Source organism: Salminus brasiliensis, chromosome 22 (genome assembly GCF_030463535.1).
Source record: "Salminus brasiliensis chromosome 22, fSalBra1.hap2, whole genome shotgun sequence".
Lineage (NCBI taxonomy): Eukaryota > Metazoa > Chordata > Actinopteri > Characiformes > Bryconidae > Salminus > Salminus brasiliensis.
In genome coordinates this window covers 28,724,258-28,742,872 of record NC_132899.1, presented here as the reverse complement: position 1 = coordinate 28,742,872, position 18,615 = coordinate 28,724,258, and the positions used below count along the sequence as shown (strand labels likewise).

The window sequence follows — 18,615 nt, the reverse complement described above, 5'->3', positions numbered from 1 at the left end:
AAGAGCAGAGGAAGAGAACGTACTCTTACGTGTTTGGAAAACATGAGCGGGTCTTTCATGATGGTAGCACCACACATCTCCACCATGGTCTCCATCTGATCTGTAAGAAGAAAGCACGTACACTGATGTGTTAAGTAGCGCTACACCTGCAACTAACCCCAACCCTAATTCCTAAAACAACGGCCTCTTTTCCAACTGCAGGGGCGAATGGTTCTAAGCACAGAGGGTAACCGTTCTGGTCGTTTTCCCCCCACACGGACAGGGACAGTGTGGTATTCTCAGCACAGTTAGCTTACCATACGACTAGCGGGCTCACCGAACAAACATCGCTATCGTGGCGTTTGCACAGCTCGGCTACTGGCCGCATACAGAATTGCTCTCTTATGCCAGAAATACAGCCATAGCTGTCCATTAGCATAGTGCTGACTGCATGCTGACAAACAGACTCTTTAAAGTGGATTCCAGCATTATTTGGCACTACATCTATAGAATAGTGGTTTGAAATGAGTGTGGTTTATGCATGCAGATTACATGATGCTAACAGATTTACAGAATTAAGGCTTCAGTAAGCTAGCTATCATTAGCAAGCTACATTAGCCTTGTAGTTGTAGTGCCCTGCAGTCAATTTAGAGTGTGGTTTGGTGTGAAACGGTTCACTGTAGAGATTCTGACTACCTCAGGAATGGGACCGGGGTCACCATTGCTATGTCAAAGACAAAGCCACATGTACAAAGCCTTTTTTTAAAACCCCAAAAGGTTCTAGGCCAAAACCTTACCGTAGAACTATCCTAAAGCAATGTTCCATATGGCATATCCATAATCACTGAGCATAATAATGGTCTATAAATGTAATGTTATGCTGTGTTCACAGAGCAGGTAAAGCCGCACAAATATGATTTTCTCACCAAATCCAATTTTCAAAAATAACAATGCTCTTTTATTTCATTTATTCTATATTAAATATTTATGGAGGTCATCCTGCCACTGAACACCTCCCTCACTGCTGTCGTCCTGGCTGTTCAGAGCTGCATGGCCACACATACTGGATATGTACAGCAGTGGCCCAAATCGGACATGAAAAGGTCAGATTCAGTTTCAGAATTTTTTTTGCCGTTCACCCTGCCACACGAATCTGCGTCACATATAATGGGAAAGATCAGATTCGGGCCACTTTTACCTGCTGTGTGAACGAAGCCGTAGTGGCATGTAGCTCTCTGGACATCCAGTTCCTTTCACCACCTCTGTGAACATTTCTGACAGAGCTAGAATGGTTCAATGGTGGTCTTGGACAGTATACGAAATGGCTATTTTTGTGCCATTTCGGACAGTAAAAATAGCCATTTTGGACAGTAAAAATAGCCATTTTGGACAGTAAAAATAGCCATTTCGGACGGTAAAAAAAGCCATTTCGGACGGTAAAAAAAGCCATTTCGGACAGTATACGAGTTGGATAGTAATTTACCACAATCAGACGTTTACCTCTCAAGGCTAAAATTTCGGAAACATCTGTGGAATTTCTCTTGAAGTTTCAGGCACAAAAGGACTATTTTGTCCATTTTTGCCATATTTTGGTTTCTTTTACAGACATAAAAAGCCTACCCAGCTGATCCGTATGAAATGATCTACAGTAGAATATAATAAACATGCAGTCAGCCGTCTAAAGAAGGTAGTGCATGGCAACAGCTGACAGCAGGCCCTCACGATGAGGACGTCAAGACAAGCATTGGTTGAGTCTATTTGCTAGCCACCGACTGCTTCTAATTTAGGACGTATGAGTAATAACACTGCCATCCAGTAGATGGATCTCTATGGAAACCCTTGTGCTTAGCACAAATATCAACTCTGCATTAGCTGTGTAATGTCGTCATCATATGTACCAGTGGCAGTCAGGAAGAGCTGCTCAGCTGCTCAGAGCTGACTGCTGTAATGGTCACTGATGCAGAGCAAACAAAATGCATAATAGTGTCCATCAGTACTGGGTAGGTCCTCCTCTGACCCTCACGTACCACTCACATCTTTATAAGGTTTTCATACAAAAGAACTAAACGAACTGCATCCCATACTTTCTTCACTGCGGTCCACGCACCTCCTGTAGTGCTTGGCTTTGGGATTTAGCTTCGTTGATTGTGTCGCCATGACATCATCTAAACCACCTCTCTCTTGTTGGCAGAATGAGTCCCTTTCTGGTGTGGCTAGTCAACAAAAGCAGCTCGAACAATGTCCACACATTGACTTTCCGCAAGACACCGATGATGGACGAGAAGGCCTGGCTTGCGATCAGTGCTGCAGGTTATCCCAGAGGTGTTTAGTAGGGTTGAGATCAGGGCCCTGTACAGGCTGGTGGGCTTTCTTTACACCACCAAACAACGTCGTACAATGTCGCACGATGTGATGGGAAGAAGCCGTCTGCAAACGGTTACCTCAAAGTTGAAGATCTAGCCCAAAACTGTGAGATCGGATTGCAAAATAGAACAAAATAGAGGGCATTACAGGCCACTGGAGCAGCAGGTTTGCTAACAAGCAATGGAAATCCAGGTGTTCTAGAAAAGATGATGAATCAAAATTCTGTCTGAACCTGACCTTAGCACCTGACCACTTCCACGTGGAGACTGAATCACCTTCACATTGCAAATGCAACAGGAGAGGACAATAAGGTAAACGATGCCCGTCTTATAAGATCCTCTTGCCCTGAACGTCTAAATATTAATGAACAGTTGAGATGTTGTCATCCAGCTGCTGCTGAGAGTTCGCTCTCCTGCAATGTAGAACGCGCCCACCCAAAAAAAAAAAAACAGCAGGACAAAGACAGAACTATACATTTAATTAAAGCAATATAGAAAACAAACCATAGAAGCCTTCACCACATCAAGAACCTGCCCTGAATGTCATCCAAAGAACCTTTGGATGATGGAAAGAACACAGAGAAGAAACGAGGGACTCTCTATGAAGAAGAATCTCCTCAATAGCATGTGGAAGAACCACGGAGAAGAAACAAGGGCCTCAAAAGGAGAAATGGGTAATGTATGTATGTATGTAGGAAGCCAAAATATGTGCATGTTGGATTTCCACCTGAAAATACATTAGCAAACACCTCTCCTGAGACTTTTTCCATTATTCAAACTCCACTCTGGTAGATCGAGGCTTGATCCACCACATGTGGAATAAGTCTGTGGGTCTCTTTAAAAGTGCTTCTATGAAGACAACCTATTTCAAAATATCACATGTCCACTGCCTTTCCTCTCACAGCAGTCAACAACTATCCTGACCTCCCAAGCTTGGCTGGAAATGCTTAAGAAAAAAAAAAGGCAATGGCAATGTGTTTTGTACTTTCAGCTGCTGAGAGCACTCGATAATAACATAAATGCGGTGAGCCACACCGTTTTGTGGTGGAGCTGTTTCCGTCGCAATTTTCCTTTAATCTAAATCGGGAACTGGTTGTTGTGTTATGACACTTTGGGGAAACGGGATCAAGTCAGGCCTTATGGAGGGTTTGGTGACCACTGATGTGTCACAAACTGTTAACTATAAGAATCTGAAAAGAGGTTGGACCAGTGTGGTGACTATGGTGGTCCCTCTCCTACTGAGCTGGCCCTGAATGGTTGAACAACCAAGCTGGTTAGGCTAGCACATGCCTGGTAAAGGACTTAAGCCTGAAGATGTAGACCACATATGTACCAGGGCCCAGGACCTCATATTGATGATCAGCAAGGCAGGGTCGTGGAGGAAGCATTGCTAATGATGTGGAAGCAATGCTGAGCACAGCCGGTGCTCGCAGAGAAAGTGATGCTGGGCGATGCCAGGGGTCAGCATGGCAGCAAGGCTGGGTGAGGAAGCATCCAATTTAAAGTTATTTCAGACAAAGGGCAAATAACAGCTGTTAGAGAATAGGGTATCCTACCTTTTCTACTCTTCAGTAGTCATTGGTATTGGCATCTTTTCATTTTTTAAGAGGCCATTATGCTTACTGATTGGCCGACTGAGTGACTACAGTGGCATTAGCATCACTATTGCGCCTTGCTCATCCTGGACTCCCCAGCACCACCACTGTAGGGTTAGTCACAAGCCATGTTCACAAGGTCCTGGGCTCTTCCCCTCTAAAAACTAGTAAATATGTGGTCTAGTCTTAAGGCTCTGAGGGCGAGGCTTTAGTCCTTTACCAGGCAGGGTCACCTGAAATGATCCATGAAACATAATAGAGGTCATTTTATACCACAGAACCTTTTCCAAACACACTGTTGAAATGCCATTGACCATTCTATGCGGCCAATAGCAGTCTGGCCATGAAAGATACCAAATCTTCCATAAATAAAAAACCTTTCCAGCTGAGATTTCTCACTGTAATTTCAAGAGCAAGCAGGGTTCATACTTCAGGCTTCCTAAGGCCTGCCTCTACGGGTGAAAAAAAAAAAAAATTAGCAGAGCTGCCCGGTTAAATTGTTAAATGCTGCTAGGAGTCCTTTGGTTAACATGTGTGTGTGTGTGTGTTTGTGCCAGCGAACGGTGATTAATTATTTGTTTCATAATGGGTTTTTGTGGCCAGAGAAAGAGACCGAGCGAGGGAGTGGCGGAGAGAGCACAAAAGTAAGAGGGAGGGGAGGAGAGAGACAGAGAGAGAAAATGGCTTTCCATAAATTATCACCTTTCCTTTCTCCCCCTAAGCCACAGCCCCCCCCCCCCCCCATAGATGTATATGCAAATGGACAGAGATAATCTCCTGCACTCAGAGCTTTTATAATGCCGGTGTGGGCAATCCCTTGCCCCTCAATCCCCCAGCACTGTGTGCCTACGGCCAGAGGAAATGCCTGGTGGGGCTGAAGAAAGCGATTCCACCAGTCAGACCTGGCCACAGTCAGGCATGATGTGTCTTTTGTACACTACAAAAAAAGGCAACAACGGATCTCTACAGGCTCCGCCCACAAGAACATTCTTTCAGTAACTACAGTTGCGAGGTTGGACAAGCTTCCAACCTCCTTATTTATTAGTTCTGTATGGGTGTAAAATTAGGTGGATGGGTTTACAGGTTGGCAACTTGGCCAACTACAACCTAGTCAACCTACTATGGTTTGGCAGCAGCTTTCCGAGTCAACTTGGCATTTTCTTGGCCCTACTTGTTGCTGGAAGGCACAGTGCCAGTTCTTCGCAGTCCCTCGGCGCTCAGGGGTGTGGTGCCAACTTTTCTGCCCTGCTCTGTGTTTCTTTGTCCTTGCTTGTCGATCTTCCAGCTCTGGTAATGGCGCTAGCTGCATTATGGCACAGTCTTTACCAGCATTGGACATCCAAATCCTCTAGTCTAGGCACTTTTCTTAGAAAGGTTGTTAGAAATGGATGGGGAGCGTTGGAAAAAAGGTTTTTGCAAGTCTAGCCACAGATTCCCAGTTAAATTTAATTTGGTGCTTCTACTGGTCCATTCTAAATCTTTCAGGTTTTTGATTGCGATCTACTCCAGTGTAGCTCTGGCAGTATGCTTGGTGTCGTCGTTGTCTTGTTGGAAGGCTGGAACTTTGTTGGAACTTTCCCTCGAGACGCTTTCTTTGAGAATAGCCCTGTACGCAAGCAAGCCAGCCCATTTGCCTACAATCTAGCATGGACGAAGTTACAAACGCTGCCTGGGGAAATGCTGTTGCCTTTCCAACTCCTCGTTCTCAAGGTTCCGCTTGCCTTTTTCTTGGCCCTGCTTGTTGCTGGGGAGGGTTGGGGGGGGTTTGGCACATGGCACCAGCCCTACGCTGATCGGGTGGTGTGGTGGCAGCTTTACAACCAGGTTTGTTGTTCGTCTAGTCCCACTCAGGAGGCCACCCATTTGCTGCTCTTCGGCTTCTATTGTTTCAGCCATTAAGTAACCAAAGTTACTCTTTGGTTTGTATGATGATTACTCTTAGTCTGCCGACCTGAAGCGGTCACTCCCCTCCTTTGTTTGTATGATCCTTTATAGTTTCAACCATGAGGCAATACAATCACCCCTAAGATGATGACAATCAAACCCACCTAATGCGGATACCCAAAGTACCCTCACTTACCCCCTTCTTAAACTCCTCCTCCTCATCTCAGTGTAAGATAAGATAAGATAGTCCTTTATTAGTCCCGCAGTGGGGAAATTCTCAAACCCTGACAGTCTATGCATTCTTTGGACTGGATAGTGGTGGTGCGTAGCAGTCTCTACCAGCACTGTCCATCCAGATCCTCAAATCTGATGGGGCCAGTTGGTGAAAAACTCTGGATCCCCATTAAATAAAGATCTGTGCTATTCTAAAACATTCAAGGTTCTAGGTTTAGATCTACTCCAAGGAAGCGTTGGCAGAATGCTTGGGTTCATCATCTTGTTGGAAGATGTCAACAACGGATGAACTTCTCTTCGGGTGCAAGTCTCTTGCCGACTGGAACAGGCAAACCAGCAACTTCAGCCTACAATCTAGCAGCCTGGGGACTTTTTAAACTGCTCCAGGGTCTCCTTTTGGCAGTCTCCATAAGGCCGTTGTCCTTTTTTGACCTCCACCTAGTCCACCCAGTCACAAGCCTCTCCCAGACTTGTAGCTCAGGCTTTAGCTCGCAAGGTCTCGCTTTAGCTTTTCAGGTTGCCCAGACTCGAAGAGACGGCCTTGTGATTGGTCAGGGTTATGTAAACGTACACGTGAACCACTCCTCAGAAAACTGGAAAGACCTATGGCACTGTTTTTTTTTCTTCTTTGGGCTTTACATCATTAGGTACAAGGCTGTTTATGTTTAAAACAACAACAACAACACCACACACACACACACACACACACACACACACACTTACACAGTTGGTAAGTGTATCAAAATCATGTGTTTATGATCTCAGGCAAATGGAAATAACAACCAGACCAGCTTGCAAATAAATGTTGTACAAGTTTGGAACATCTGCCGGTGCAGTTCAGTCCAGAGGCATTAGAGCAGGCAGTCTGTGCCAAAATGTAGAAAACCCCTTTTGCCGGAGTGCATGTTCTCCAGAGCGCGCTGGATATGAAACGAATACGAAGCGCTGAAGCACCTCGGTGCTGGCGGGAGGGTAGATTAAAAAAAAAAAAGAGCAGAGACCTGCTCCATGTTCAGAACGGCCAGATTTGAACAACCTGGAGCCAGTCGTTTCCAGAGTCAGGCAATGGCAGGACATATTGTAGCAAAGAGATTTGCTGAGTGCTTCAAATATTAAAGTGATCTTGCTACTGAAGGCACCTGAACCGGAACGCTGGCTGGTTTGAGGGTCAGCCAGCAGGGCTTGAGTTTGCAGAAAACTCAGTTTCCCGTATAAAATGTAAAAAAAACGAAGAAAAAAAAGACAGAAGGGCGAAGCTCCTGGTTCTGCTAACAAAGCATAACTTAGAAACTTGATGTCCTCCCAAATGTGAAAGTAAGGAACTGGCAGGCTTGTGAATCTCCGGTAAAGGGAAGTCAGCACAAGCTGGGTTGGTGATCACTGCTTTTAATGGATTCAGGCGAACAGATTCAGTCTAAACTGATGGAAAGCAGAACATTTTGTTTCCCACATTGTTTTTTTTAAGCTGAACACGTCAAATTACACTCCCACACTGTACTATGGTGTCAAAGCAAGAATTTTTATTAATACATTTTTTGCTTCTAGCTGTTCTGGCTGCCTATTTCCGTTATTATGATTGACTACACAGTTTTACTACTAGTTTCCCATCTCTTAAAGCTCCGGGGAACACACTGTGATGTCACATTTTTTTGTATAATACTTAACTCGGCTGTTCGATGAAGAGTTCAGTAAAGTTTCAACAGAAAACTCTCCTCAAAAATCCCCAAGAATGCACTTTTTAGACCTCTGAGAACCTCCGGTCTGGGCATGGCCTTAATATTCTGATAAACGCATGCCGGACTGACAGCCCATGTTAGCCTTGTGATTGGTCAGGGTTATGCTGACATAAACCTGACCCACCTTTAGGACCACCTATTCTACATGGAGAGGAGAGCAATACAGCAGACGTTTATCATAAGACATGCTTTGTACATTTACAATATGTATATATACAGTATGTATACACACGTAAATACACACACCACCCAATGCTGCATAGTACAAAAGGTACCAATGAGCTAAAACATTTGAATCCCGTCACACAGGTAGGAGAACTTGGTATTGGTCTAGCGTGGTGAGCTTGTCCAACCAGAGAACTTAACCTCCGTCTGCCACAGTAAGGGTGGTGTTCTCCACTACATCACCTACACCAACGCCAAGTATCTTGTTTGTTTTATGTTTTTGTATTTTAGAGATTTATTCACAACAAAATGCTGTATAATGGAAGCGGGATGTGCACCTAATTTGTATCATGAGCAGACACTCCAACAAAGCTACTCAAAGATTCACCACTAGTGAATGCAAATGGAGTGCCTTCAGCATGTTCATTTCTGACTGAGTTTCTTAAATGAGAACACCGCGAGGGATGAAAACCCAAACTTTTAACTGCAGACATGGGGTTTGTCAGCACAAAACACTGTTTTTAAACAGTTTGTTAGTAAAAGATGGCTGAATAAATGACCACGAGGACTCCTCGACAGCTTGAATGCAAAACTAGAGCTGGACAATACGTTAACAATAACGATATTCAATATTACATGTGGAATAAACTGGAGCGGCAGAACTAATCAGGCAAATCAGTACCTGACCTCACTCATGCTCTTCTAACTCAAAATACGTCCACACACCTTAAGCCACATAGAGGATCTGTACCATTGCTTATTCCTCATTGCATTTGCATTATATGTAGTGCATCTGCCCCCCCACCCCATTCCACACACACCTGTGGTCATCCCGGTGAAAGATCCCTGGAAGCAGATCTCGTATCCTTTCATCAGTAACTAAAAACAAACCAAAAAAAGAAAGACATCAGTGATGTGAAGAAGAAATTTCAGTTTTAAAGCTTGCTCATTTGCATATTAATAGAAACTAAAACCATAAAAAAGAAATAAAATAATTACATACACACAACACTACATTTTACATTTTATAAAGAAAAAAAAATACATGATGCATTAAAATCATAAAAAGTAAAAGCTGTATGAATGCGTAGACCAAACCAGGAGTGCAACAAAGCTGGAAACGGTTTTGGGGCGAACGTGGACCGCAGATTAAAAGCCAAAGTTTAACCACAGCAGTGTGGAGTGCAGTTTTACTGCGGCTGTTGCTTCTTATATTAATAATATGATAATAAAGAACACTTAATAAAGAAATGCAGCGAAAGCATACAGACTGAGCAGCTGTTTGTCATGTGAATAGACACGGACACACTGCAGGGCCAGCACTCCGGTGTGTAAGTGGAGAGCAGAGGATTATTAGTGAGGTGTGGGAGTCTCTTACAGACACGGGCTGAGACGTAATTGGCTGAAATATGAATGGGAGTTCTCGTAACACTCAATAAGGCGTCTGTTTACAAATAAAGTCCCGCCCTTCAACAAAAAGAGTCAATCAGCTTGCTGGTTACGAATAAATCCCACCCTTCAACAAAAAGAGCCAATCAGCTTGCTGGTTATGAATTAGTCCTGCCCTTCATCAAAAAGAGCCAATCAGCTTGCTTGTTAACGCTGCTTGGTTTTTTCTTTATGATCTTTAGTGTTAGCAAGCAATGCTAAAATAACCTCAAGCTAAATTTAAACACTGATGGCTACATTGGTTATTTGGTACTTTTTGGATTCATAATCTGAATAATAAATTTTTCGTTTCAATGAAAAGCCAGAGAATATTAAGATTATTATGATTAACACTCCATTTAGGCTCCAACTGGACTAACATCTTCACATCTTCTGGGGTCAAACTCTGGGGTCAAGCATTCTAGCAAATACCGATGCAAAGTACAGGCTGCATGACCAACCCTTCTTAGATCAGCCCAGCTAATGTTGGTCCAATAGTCCAGCTTAGATAGTCAATAGTGACAAAACATTGGTCATTTTCTAACCCAGCAAAGGGATTCCAAAGTAGAGAGGGAGTGTAAAACATCAAACCTATAAAGTACTCCAAGTAAGAACGGTCAGTTCCTTCCAATCAGTCAAGGTGACAACCTCTAAGGAAAGAGCTAGCATAAAGCATCGTCAAATGAACCTGCAAGGCAGTGCGTTACATCCCCCCCTCTCTCTCTCCATTACTGATTTCTCATTTAGACAAAGGTTCTGCTATCCAGGGGCTTCAATAACAAGGGTGAGATAAACCAGGCTCTCCGAGTCACTCCATCATCGCTATCAAGCACTAGCAGAACAACAATGAATACCAATTAATTGCAAATTCCATTGCTATGTACTTAAGAGTCCTGCAAATGTGGATTTCTCTCTCTCTCTCTCTCTCTTTTTTTTTTTTTTTTTTTTAAACCAGGCGGAGAGCTGGTAGGAATAATTGCCAGCATGCCGACAATGATAACTACATGCGAGGACAGGAAGCGTGCCTGAAAAGGAATGGGCCTGAAATTACTGAAGGTCACTTCAAACGGAAAAAAGGTGATAAAGACAATGCACAATGTCCTCACTTTCATCGGGAACGTCAAAAAAAAATAATAAAATAAAATAAAAATAAAAAAAAAAAGGACTGGTAATTAGTGAAGGGAGAATTGGGGCACATGCTTCATTACTTTTAAGTTTTATGCTTAATAGTTTTAAAATGGTTTAAAGAATAGTAATATTAAAATAAATCAAACAAAACAAAAACATTCAACGTTTACATGCAGCCTGATAATCCGTTAACAATCCAGACTAACAGCTCAATCGGAATCTCTATCAGAATAGTCCTAGAATCTATCTATCTATCTATCTATCTATAAAAACCTACTCAGCTAGAACTAAAGAGAATAAACGCTCGATATTAGCTACACCATAAACAAATAATGTAGCTTTTTTTGTAGTGATATTTGAAGCACATAAATTATGATTTTGGACGTGTATTTCCAGAAAGGACATTGATGACGGTCCAGAATCAATGTAAGTTAGCAGTGTTAGCCGAGCATCTCTCGTTGTAAACAAAAGAGCCGCACATCAGACAACAAACACGTCTTGATGATCGGCTGCGTCTGTAATAAGTGATCAATCGTGCTCATTTAACGGTCCGCCAAACTATTCCTTTAAGCGCAGAGTGCTCAGCAGTGTTTAGACTCACGTCATCATCAGCAGTGGTCCGGCTTTTCAAGGGCCCGTTGTGGTTGTGTCCATTGACCATATCTCCACGGACTTCAAACTGAGCCTAGGAAAGACAGAAGTTAGCATGCGACACTGCACACTAGGAGGAATAAAACAGAGGCCATTTTTATGTTTACAGTGAATTTTCATGTAGAAGATCCCAATTAAGTCAATCCATCAGCGCTTTAAGCAAGTGGTCCTCAAACTAGTGCTCAGGCGATGCACTATTTTTGTAGCTCTAAACCTATAGAAGGGCCTGGGTTGCAGTGGTATATGGGTTTCAGGTAGACCAGGAAATGAAAATTGCTGGATATCATACTGTGTACACTTGCTTACTATCTGTATTTGGGGAAAGAAATTAAACTAAATTCAATATACAAAAGAATCTCACTATTTTTTTTTTCATAATAAAAAAAAACAAAAAACAAGCAACTAATTAAAGGAGAAAATAATCAAGAGTCCTTTTATCCATAATTAACATATTAATTAGCTGGAAATAAAATAGTTAAAAAAAAAAGCCCCCATTTATTTATTTTCAAAAGGGAGACGGTGGTGGTGATGGGCAGTGATGTCTTAGCGGTTAAAGCTATGGGCTATTGATGAGGGTTGTGGGTTCAACACCCAGGATTGGCAAGCTGCAACTGTTGGGCCCTTGAGCAAGGCCCTTCACCCTCTCTGCTTTCCAGGTGCTGGAGTTGGCTGCCCATCACTCTGGGTGTGTGTGTGTGTGTGTGCTCACTGCCCCTAGTTCACTAGTGTATGTGTGTGTTCACTACCACAAATGGGTAAAATGAGTAGGACACATTTCGCAGTACATAGTACAGTGACAAATACAGGCACCTTTACATACTAATATAAATACATGTAAAAATGTAAAAGTAAAAATGTAAAAGTTTTACATTTACTTATATTAGTATTTTGTTTAAAAAGCTTAAAACTATAGTAAATATTTTGTACAACCAAATGTTTTATTTATTGAACAATAATAATAAGAAGGAGAACAACAAGAGTGGGGCAGTGGTGGCTCAGCGGCTAGAGCGCCGGGATATCGATAACAAGGTTGTGGGTTCGATTCCTGGGCTCGGCAAGCTGCCACTGTTGGGCCCTTGAGCAAGGCCCTTCACCCTCTCTGCTCCCCGGGCACTGGAGTTGGCTGCCCACCGCTCTGGGTGTGTGTGTACTCTCACTGCCCTTAGCTCACTAGTGTGTGTGTGTGTGTGTGTGTTCACTACCACAGATGGGTTAAATGCGGAGGACACATTTCGCTGTACAGTGTACAGTGACAAATACATGCACCTTTACCTTTACAAGAGAAAGATTTGTAAAATACTGTAAAACTGTGATGGTGTGATTTCTGAAATGGCGGTTATCTTATATCTTAGCATATCTTCCTGAGGACTGGTTTGAAAACCACTGCTTTAAACTACTTACTGCTCAAGCAGCCTATAACACCAAATCAGCTCTGTTGATCCAAGCTCAATTATTGAACTGCATTAATGCAGTTACAGCACACGGTTCATGTAATACTTGAACCGTCTAAATGCATTTACCTCATCTAGAACTTTGCCTTGCTTGAAGCACTCCGAGATCCCTGAGCAGAAGAAACATTTACAGTAATACAATCACAATGCAAAATATGAAGGCAACAGCAACTTTGTAAAATGAGGTAGACGTCTGTGTGCGAGATAAACAGTAATATTTAAACTGTTTATAACTGTTGTATAAGCTGTACTTTGCACCCCAGAGCGTAATAGAATGGCAGAATACATAGATCGGGTTACAGATAGGGTGTTATTTACTCCTATTGTTCGGTTTTACTTTCTCAGAGTTCACCAGACACATTTAATACAAACTTTTTATGCAGTCTCATGGCTTAGGAGACCTCAATATTGCATCTCAGGTGCTTGGGCCCCTAGATGTTGCAGAGATCACTTATTGATCTACTAACTGATCTGAACATTGTTTATTTGCATGGTGTTTATGGTCCTCATATATTCCAAAGACAGGGTTTAAAGCAGTGAGGGTGTGCAAGTACTGCATAGCAATCAACACATGCTGGCTGTAGTGTAACCAAACTCCTACTGTCTGAAGACAGCAGCATCAATACTTACACAGGTAGCTCAACACCCACTTCCTGCCAGCGATCCCCTGAAAGTACTTCAAGGTGCGCTCACACACAAGGTCCTCATCTGCTCAGACACAAAGAGAGGACAGATATCAGTGGAAACATCAGCAGACATGAAGGAAAGTTATGAGAGAGCTAAAATAAACATTGAAAATGGCTTTTCAGAATATAAATGTTAATAAAGTTAATGTTAATATCAATGATAGATTTTTAATAAAAAGTTCAATAAAACTTTGCAGCCATATTGCTGCGTGGTAATTCCTGCGACTAGCTACTTAAGCCCAAGATCTACCTTCTTGGGCAACCTTGGGAAAATGAGTTCTGTGAATTGGAGGGAAAAATAAAACTTAAGTATAAGTATATAATATAATTCTAAACAAAACGCATACATTATCGCTCCTAAGTCGCCTCGCTCCTGAGTACCTGTGGGATCTTATTACATATTACGAACCATGAAGATTACTTAGATCTCAGGGTGCTGGCTGCTTAGTAGTTCCCAAAATTCAGAAAACCTCATCAGGGGGAAGAGCATTTTCTTATAAAGCCCACCAACTCTGGAATAACCTTATAATGATAATGTTCAGGACAATATTTAAATCTAAGCTGAAAACTCATCTGTTTAGTTTAGCTTTTGGTAATTAAATGTTTCTTAGATAAGGGTTCCAGGTTCAGGGGTTCGCGGACCCAAGGAATTGTAGTACGCCGAGATGCTGGCGCTGTCATCTCGCTGCTTGCACGCGATCACTCAGGTTTGTGTGCGGTGGAGCAGATGGACGCTAGCGTTTCAGGGTGCTCCCGTGTCTGTGTTACCTTCTGGCTCTCCCCTTTTAATTAGGCTGTTAAAGTCAGACCTGCCGGAATCATCAGACATACTCTGATACTGCTCAACATTCTCTGCTCATTAACTCTCTCTTTATCTCCTCTGAGTAAATGGCCACCCAGCCCAACCTGTTGGAAGATTGGCCGCTGAGGTCCCCTCTACCTGCATCAGACCAGCTGCCACCTACCAGTACAACCAGCAGCCCCCCCACCCACCACCAGCCATGCCAGACCAGCGGCACACCCTCCCACCACTGCTACCTGTTTAATGACCATGTTAAAACCTAAATGGACTCTTAATTATCTGCCACTATTAATATCACCACTATTAACTATCATTACTCTGACCATCACTGCCATGACTACATTAAGTTCTACCACACCATGATTGATATATTATGATTATGATCAGAGCAGTTCAACAGTATAGATGGTTTGGTTTGATCAACTTTTAGCAATAATTAATTAATTAATAGTTCTGACCACAGGAGGACGGGTCGGGTCCCCCTTGTAGGTCTTGGTTCCTCCCAAGGTTTCTTCTTGTCGTGAACAGCCTTTTTATTAATGAAGTTGTACTAGAAAAACACCAACAACGTGATTGCAAAACAAAAAAACGAACTAAACTATTTGGAAGTTCAACAGTGCAATTTATTTAAAAATGTGTGCAATAACTCAGAGGTGCAATCATTTGAACTGCTTTATACAGTATGATCCATATTTATTATTACAGTTACGGCCACTTTGCCACTTTATTACATTCATTATTTTCTTATTCAGAATTCAGAAATGTCTCAAGCTTCTCAGAAGTGAGGATGTATTTCTGCCTGTTGGTATCACTCTGCTTTTAGAGCAGAGTTTTGCTGAGTTGAGCTTCTGTTTAAAACTCTTAATTAAAGCCCTTTAACTCCAAATTAGGCCAGTTAGTTCCGAGCTTGCAATGTGATTGGGTTAGATTCTTAGACCTTGGCAGTCAACACCCAGATCTGTCTTGCTATACCTGTGGGGATGTTACACTGACAGAATTATTACTGTCGAAAATGAACACTACACAGACATCTAACCCTGACCTTAACCTCAGTAATCAAAAGCAAATCATTTCAATTTTAGTTTCTCAAATCAAAAGTACCAGTTTTTGTTAAATAATTAAATAATAATAATAACCCAAGTATAAGTATAATATAACAGTGTGTATATAGGTGTCTACTACAGTATTCATACATGTACAAGCACAGAGTTCTGATTAGTGCTTTTTTAACAGCTCTTTATTACTTTTAGTACTTAAAAAACAAACGTATTATTCTTTATTCTATTTATTTTTCAGTGTATGTTTCATGTCATACTTGTGTTGCTCTCACCAAGTAAAATTCTGTGCCTGTGTAACATACCTGGCAAAATAAAGAGATGCTGATTCTAGCAACGCCCCCCAGCCCTTAAAAACACCTTGCCCTATCCTTGTCAGGAACAAAAGTAGAACAGTGCCACTGTAGTCAACAAAATATCCAGTTTCTGAAGGACTCTTCAGCATTTCCGGCTGTGGTATAATACATCAGCATGGTATAGAACCCACTCTTGTGCAATTTTGTGAATTTCCCCACTGCGGGACTAATAAAGGAATCTTATCTTATCTTATCTTATCTTACAGTTGATTATCAGTTGTTGCAGAGTTTATTAATGGTCAGCTACGGCATGTTCTTCATGTGTTTGGTAGCAGAGGAATCACAGCATCCAATCCCACTCCAAAATCAGAGGCATTAATGTGGAGTAGTACATTCTGAGACAAAAAAGGTCAAATGTGTGAAATCCAGTGGGGCGTCATTATGGACCTGGCTTTGTGCCTTTCCCAAAACTGAAAGCACATAATGCTGTAGCATTAACATCATGCTTTACTGGAATCCAGGGGTTGAGCCTAAACCCAGAGTCAACTCCCATTTAGATTGTGTGAGTTTCAGAGTTTCCTCTTGCTTGCTTTACATCACTCCAGCCAATGTCCGGCACTGTACACTGCAACCTAAAGCTTGTGTGCAGCTGCTTGACCATAATAACGATTCCAAAGGTCATTTTTTTTTAAAAACTCTGGTTGAGCTATTCTTGCTCCCAGACATTAACCGGGGCAGATGCAGGGCAGGGCATCACCGGATGCAACTTGCAATATCCCAATGATCGGGCCATCGCTTGGACAGTTGTGTGCTATGCGCTACCACTATTGCCTGGGGGTCGCAGGTTCGAATCCCGAGCAATGTTGCATTGCCTTCAGTGACCAGAGTCTGAGAGAGCACAGCTGGCCGTGCTCTGTCTGGCTGGGTAGCTGGCAGTGGAGTTGAGGGCCTGGCGCTTTCCTCCGATGCTGCACTGGAGGCAGTTTGAAAAGAGGCAGTGGCAGAGGAGACATGTGCTTGGCAGTACCAGACTGGTGTGTGTGTGTGTATATATATATATATATATATATACACACACACACACACACACATATATATACATATACATACATACATACACACACATACATACACACACACACACACACACACACGTTATGTTGTGAAAGACAAGTCTGATGTGTGGCTGCTTTGGTTAAAATAAAATGGTGACCACTGCAGTAAGGGACCACTAGCTGCGACAGAAAGGAGCACTTAAAGCCTCGTGCCGATAATATGAAGAATGAACATCTCTTTGAAAAACAACAAAATTATAATCTCTGAGCAATGCCGCAGAGACGCACTGTACTGGATTTACTGCAGGAGCAGTCATTAGACTTGCATTAAAAGCCAATTAGCCCGCATGCTGTTTCTACTCAGTGCATTTGTCAACAAGAGAAGGGGACAGGCTGAAAATTCCCCCATACTGGGAGAGTGAGGCAGCAAAAACAAACATAAAGGACCAGGTCAGATGTCTGTAACTGCTAACTGGTGAACCAGACACTATCAGGGTGCGTCGATCAGCTTTGTTTGGATTAAAACGAACCCTGGAGTGATAGCTCTGTTAGTGCAGTTTGTTCGAGTTAGTGTGAACACCGCCTTTCCAACTCTGGTAAGCACCTAACAAGCAGGCCGAGACCGCCTGAGCAGATGAGGAAGGGCTGGGTCAGTTTTCGAACACAATACCAACTGTGCACTGCTTTAACGTCTTCTGCCTAATGCATTACTTTAGCAGGGTTGTGTCCCTAATCACACACCACCACGCTACTACCCAGCGTTCCAAAACTACCCACCATTATAACTGCGTTTATTATTGTAGCTCCCACAGACGTGTTGGAGCTGGGACGCAGACACGATAAGGTTAAATTTGACACTGCGGTGTAATTCTCATCAAGACAATGTGATTACTGCATAGTTACTGTGTATCATATGTCCTGCTTTTGGTAGACTGCAATTATGTCAGTATGAACATATTGGCCGAAATCCGATACCAGTGCGTATACCTCACCATATGGGAGAGACTTAAGGCACCAAGACTGACTTAAACATTCCTTTACTAAATTTGTAAAACTAAATATAATAAATGAAGATATTAATTAACCCAATTTCTATTTATTTCTCACTAAAATGAATCACTGTACTGGACCTTGGTGCAGCGTTGACTAGGCTGTGAGACCAAAAAGGTCTTACTAGCAAGTAGGCAGCACCCCCCTTCTCGAATATCCTAATATGGAGGACCAGCTGTGGCTGCCACCTTGCTCTCAGCTGTCCTCCACTACAGGTGCAAGTCTCCAACCGAGCAGTTCAGCTCTGGTCTCTCGCTATTGCTGAAATACGGCAGAATCAGCTGATATTTACTGAAAAGTAATCTGTGGATTTTGGACACTTCTGGGACTCAAAGCAGTCTTGGGTCGTGCCTGCTTATGTGCCTGTGTGTGTGTGTGAGAGATCCCCCTCTCCCCCCTCCCTCTCTGCGCTGCTCTTGAGTAAACAGAGCAGGCTGCTGAAGGCAGATAGTTGATGACTGGTCGAGGGCACGGCGCTGGTTAGATAGGGTTAGTCCTGCTGTTTGCTGTGCTGTGTATCATGTATGTAGGTTATTTAGTGAGTTATGAAGCTTAGAATACTGGTGGTGCAGTTAAGTAAGGGTTAAGTAAATGGATCAGTACCGTGGATCTAGCTTTTTAAGTAGTATTGGATCGGTGCATCCCAATACCTAAAATAAAAGGCTTCTTCAAACTACGGTCAGTTAAGAAATAGAGGCGCTATGCCTTCAGAAAAGTGTCACCATGTGTAACTTCCAGCTGTAAAGCTCTCTGACCTTAATTAACTCAACAGGTCTTAATTGGCTTGTTAGGGCAGGTCAAGAGCGTCATTAGAGTGTGTGATGCCAACTCATGCTTAAACTCGGCACCCACGGGGCCCTTTAATCAGCTGGCTTAAGATGATCTGAAAACAAAGCCTTTTCAGGAAACACAAGCTGACGCTTTTTGGAATGGCTGACCTCAAGGCCATCAAAGAACTAGGAACTACTTTTTCGAGGAATAGTGGATGAAAATGCCTAGAGCTGCTGTGATTAGTCGGCGAAATAGATTAATAGACTAATCTTAGACACTACTAAAC

The 18,615-nt window shown here is 42.6% G+C and overlaps 1 protein-coding gene across 4 annotated transcripts in view; it reads right to left on the bottom strand.

Annotated features, from left to right (window-relative positions):
• The window catches only part of LOC140543908 (uncharacterized), a 47,650-nt gene that overhangs the window by 3,923 nt on the left and 25,112 nt on the right, over positions 1–18,615 (bottom strand). For 2 of the 4 annotated variants that reach the window (XM_072667219.1, XM_072667220.1), the window contains exons 15-19: positions 13,245–13,322; positions 12,684–12,724; positions 11,114–11,197; positions 8,778–8,835; positions 24–100 (exon numbers count right to left, since the gene is read on the bottom strand). In XM_072667219.1, the coding sequence (XP_072523320.1) occupies positions 24–100; positions 8,778–8,835; positions 11,114–11,197; positions 12,684–12,724; positions 13,245–13,322 (338 nt within the window). Of the gene's footprint in view, positions 1–23; positions 101–8,777; positions 8,836–10,018; positions 10,047–11,113; positions 11,198–12,683; positions 12,725–13,244; positions 13,323–18,615 lie in introns of those variants that run through there. The other 2 variants (XM_072667221.1, XM_072667222.1) reach the window with 2 other exon arrangements.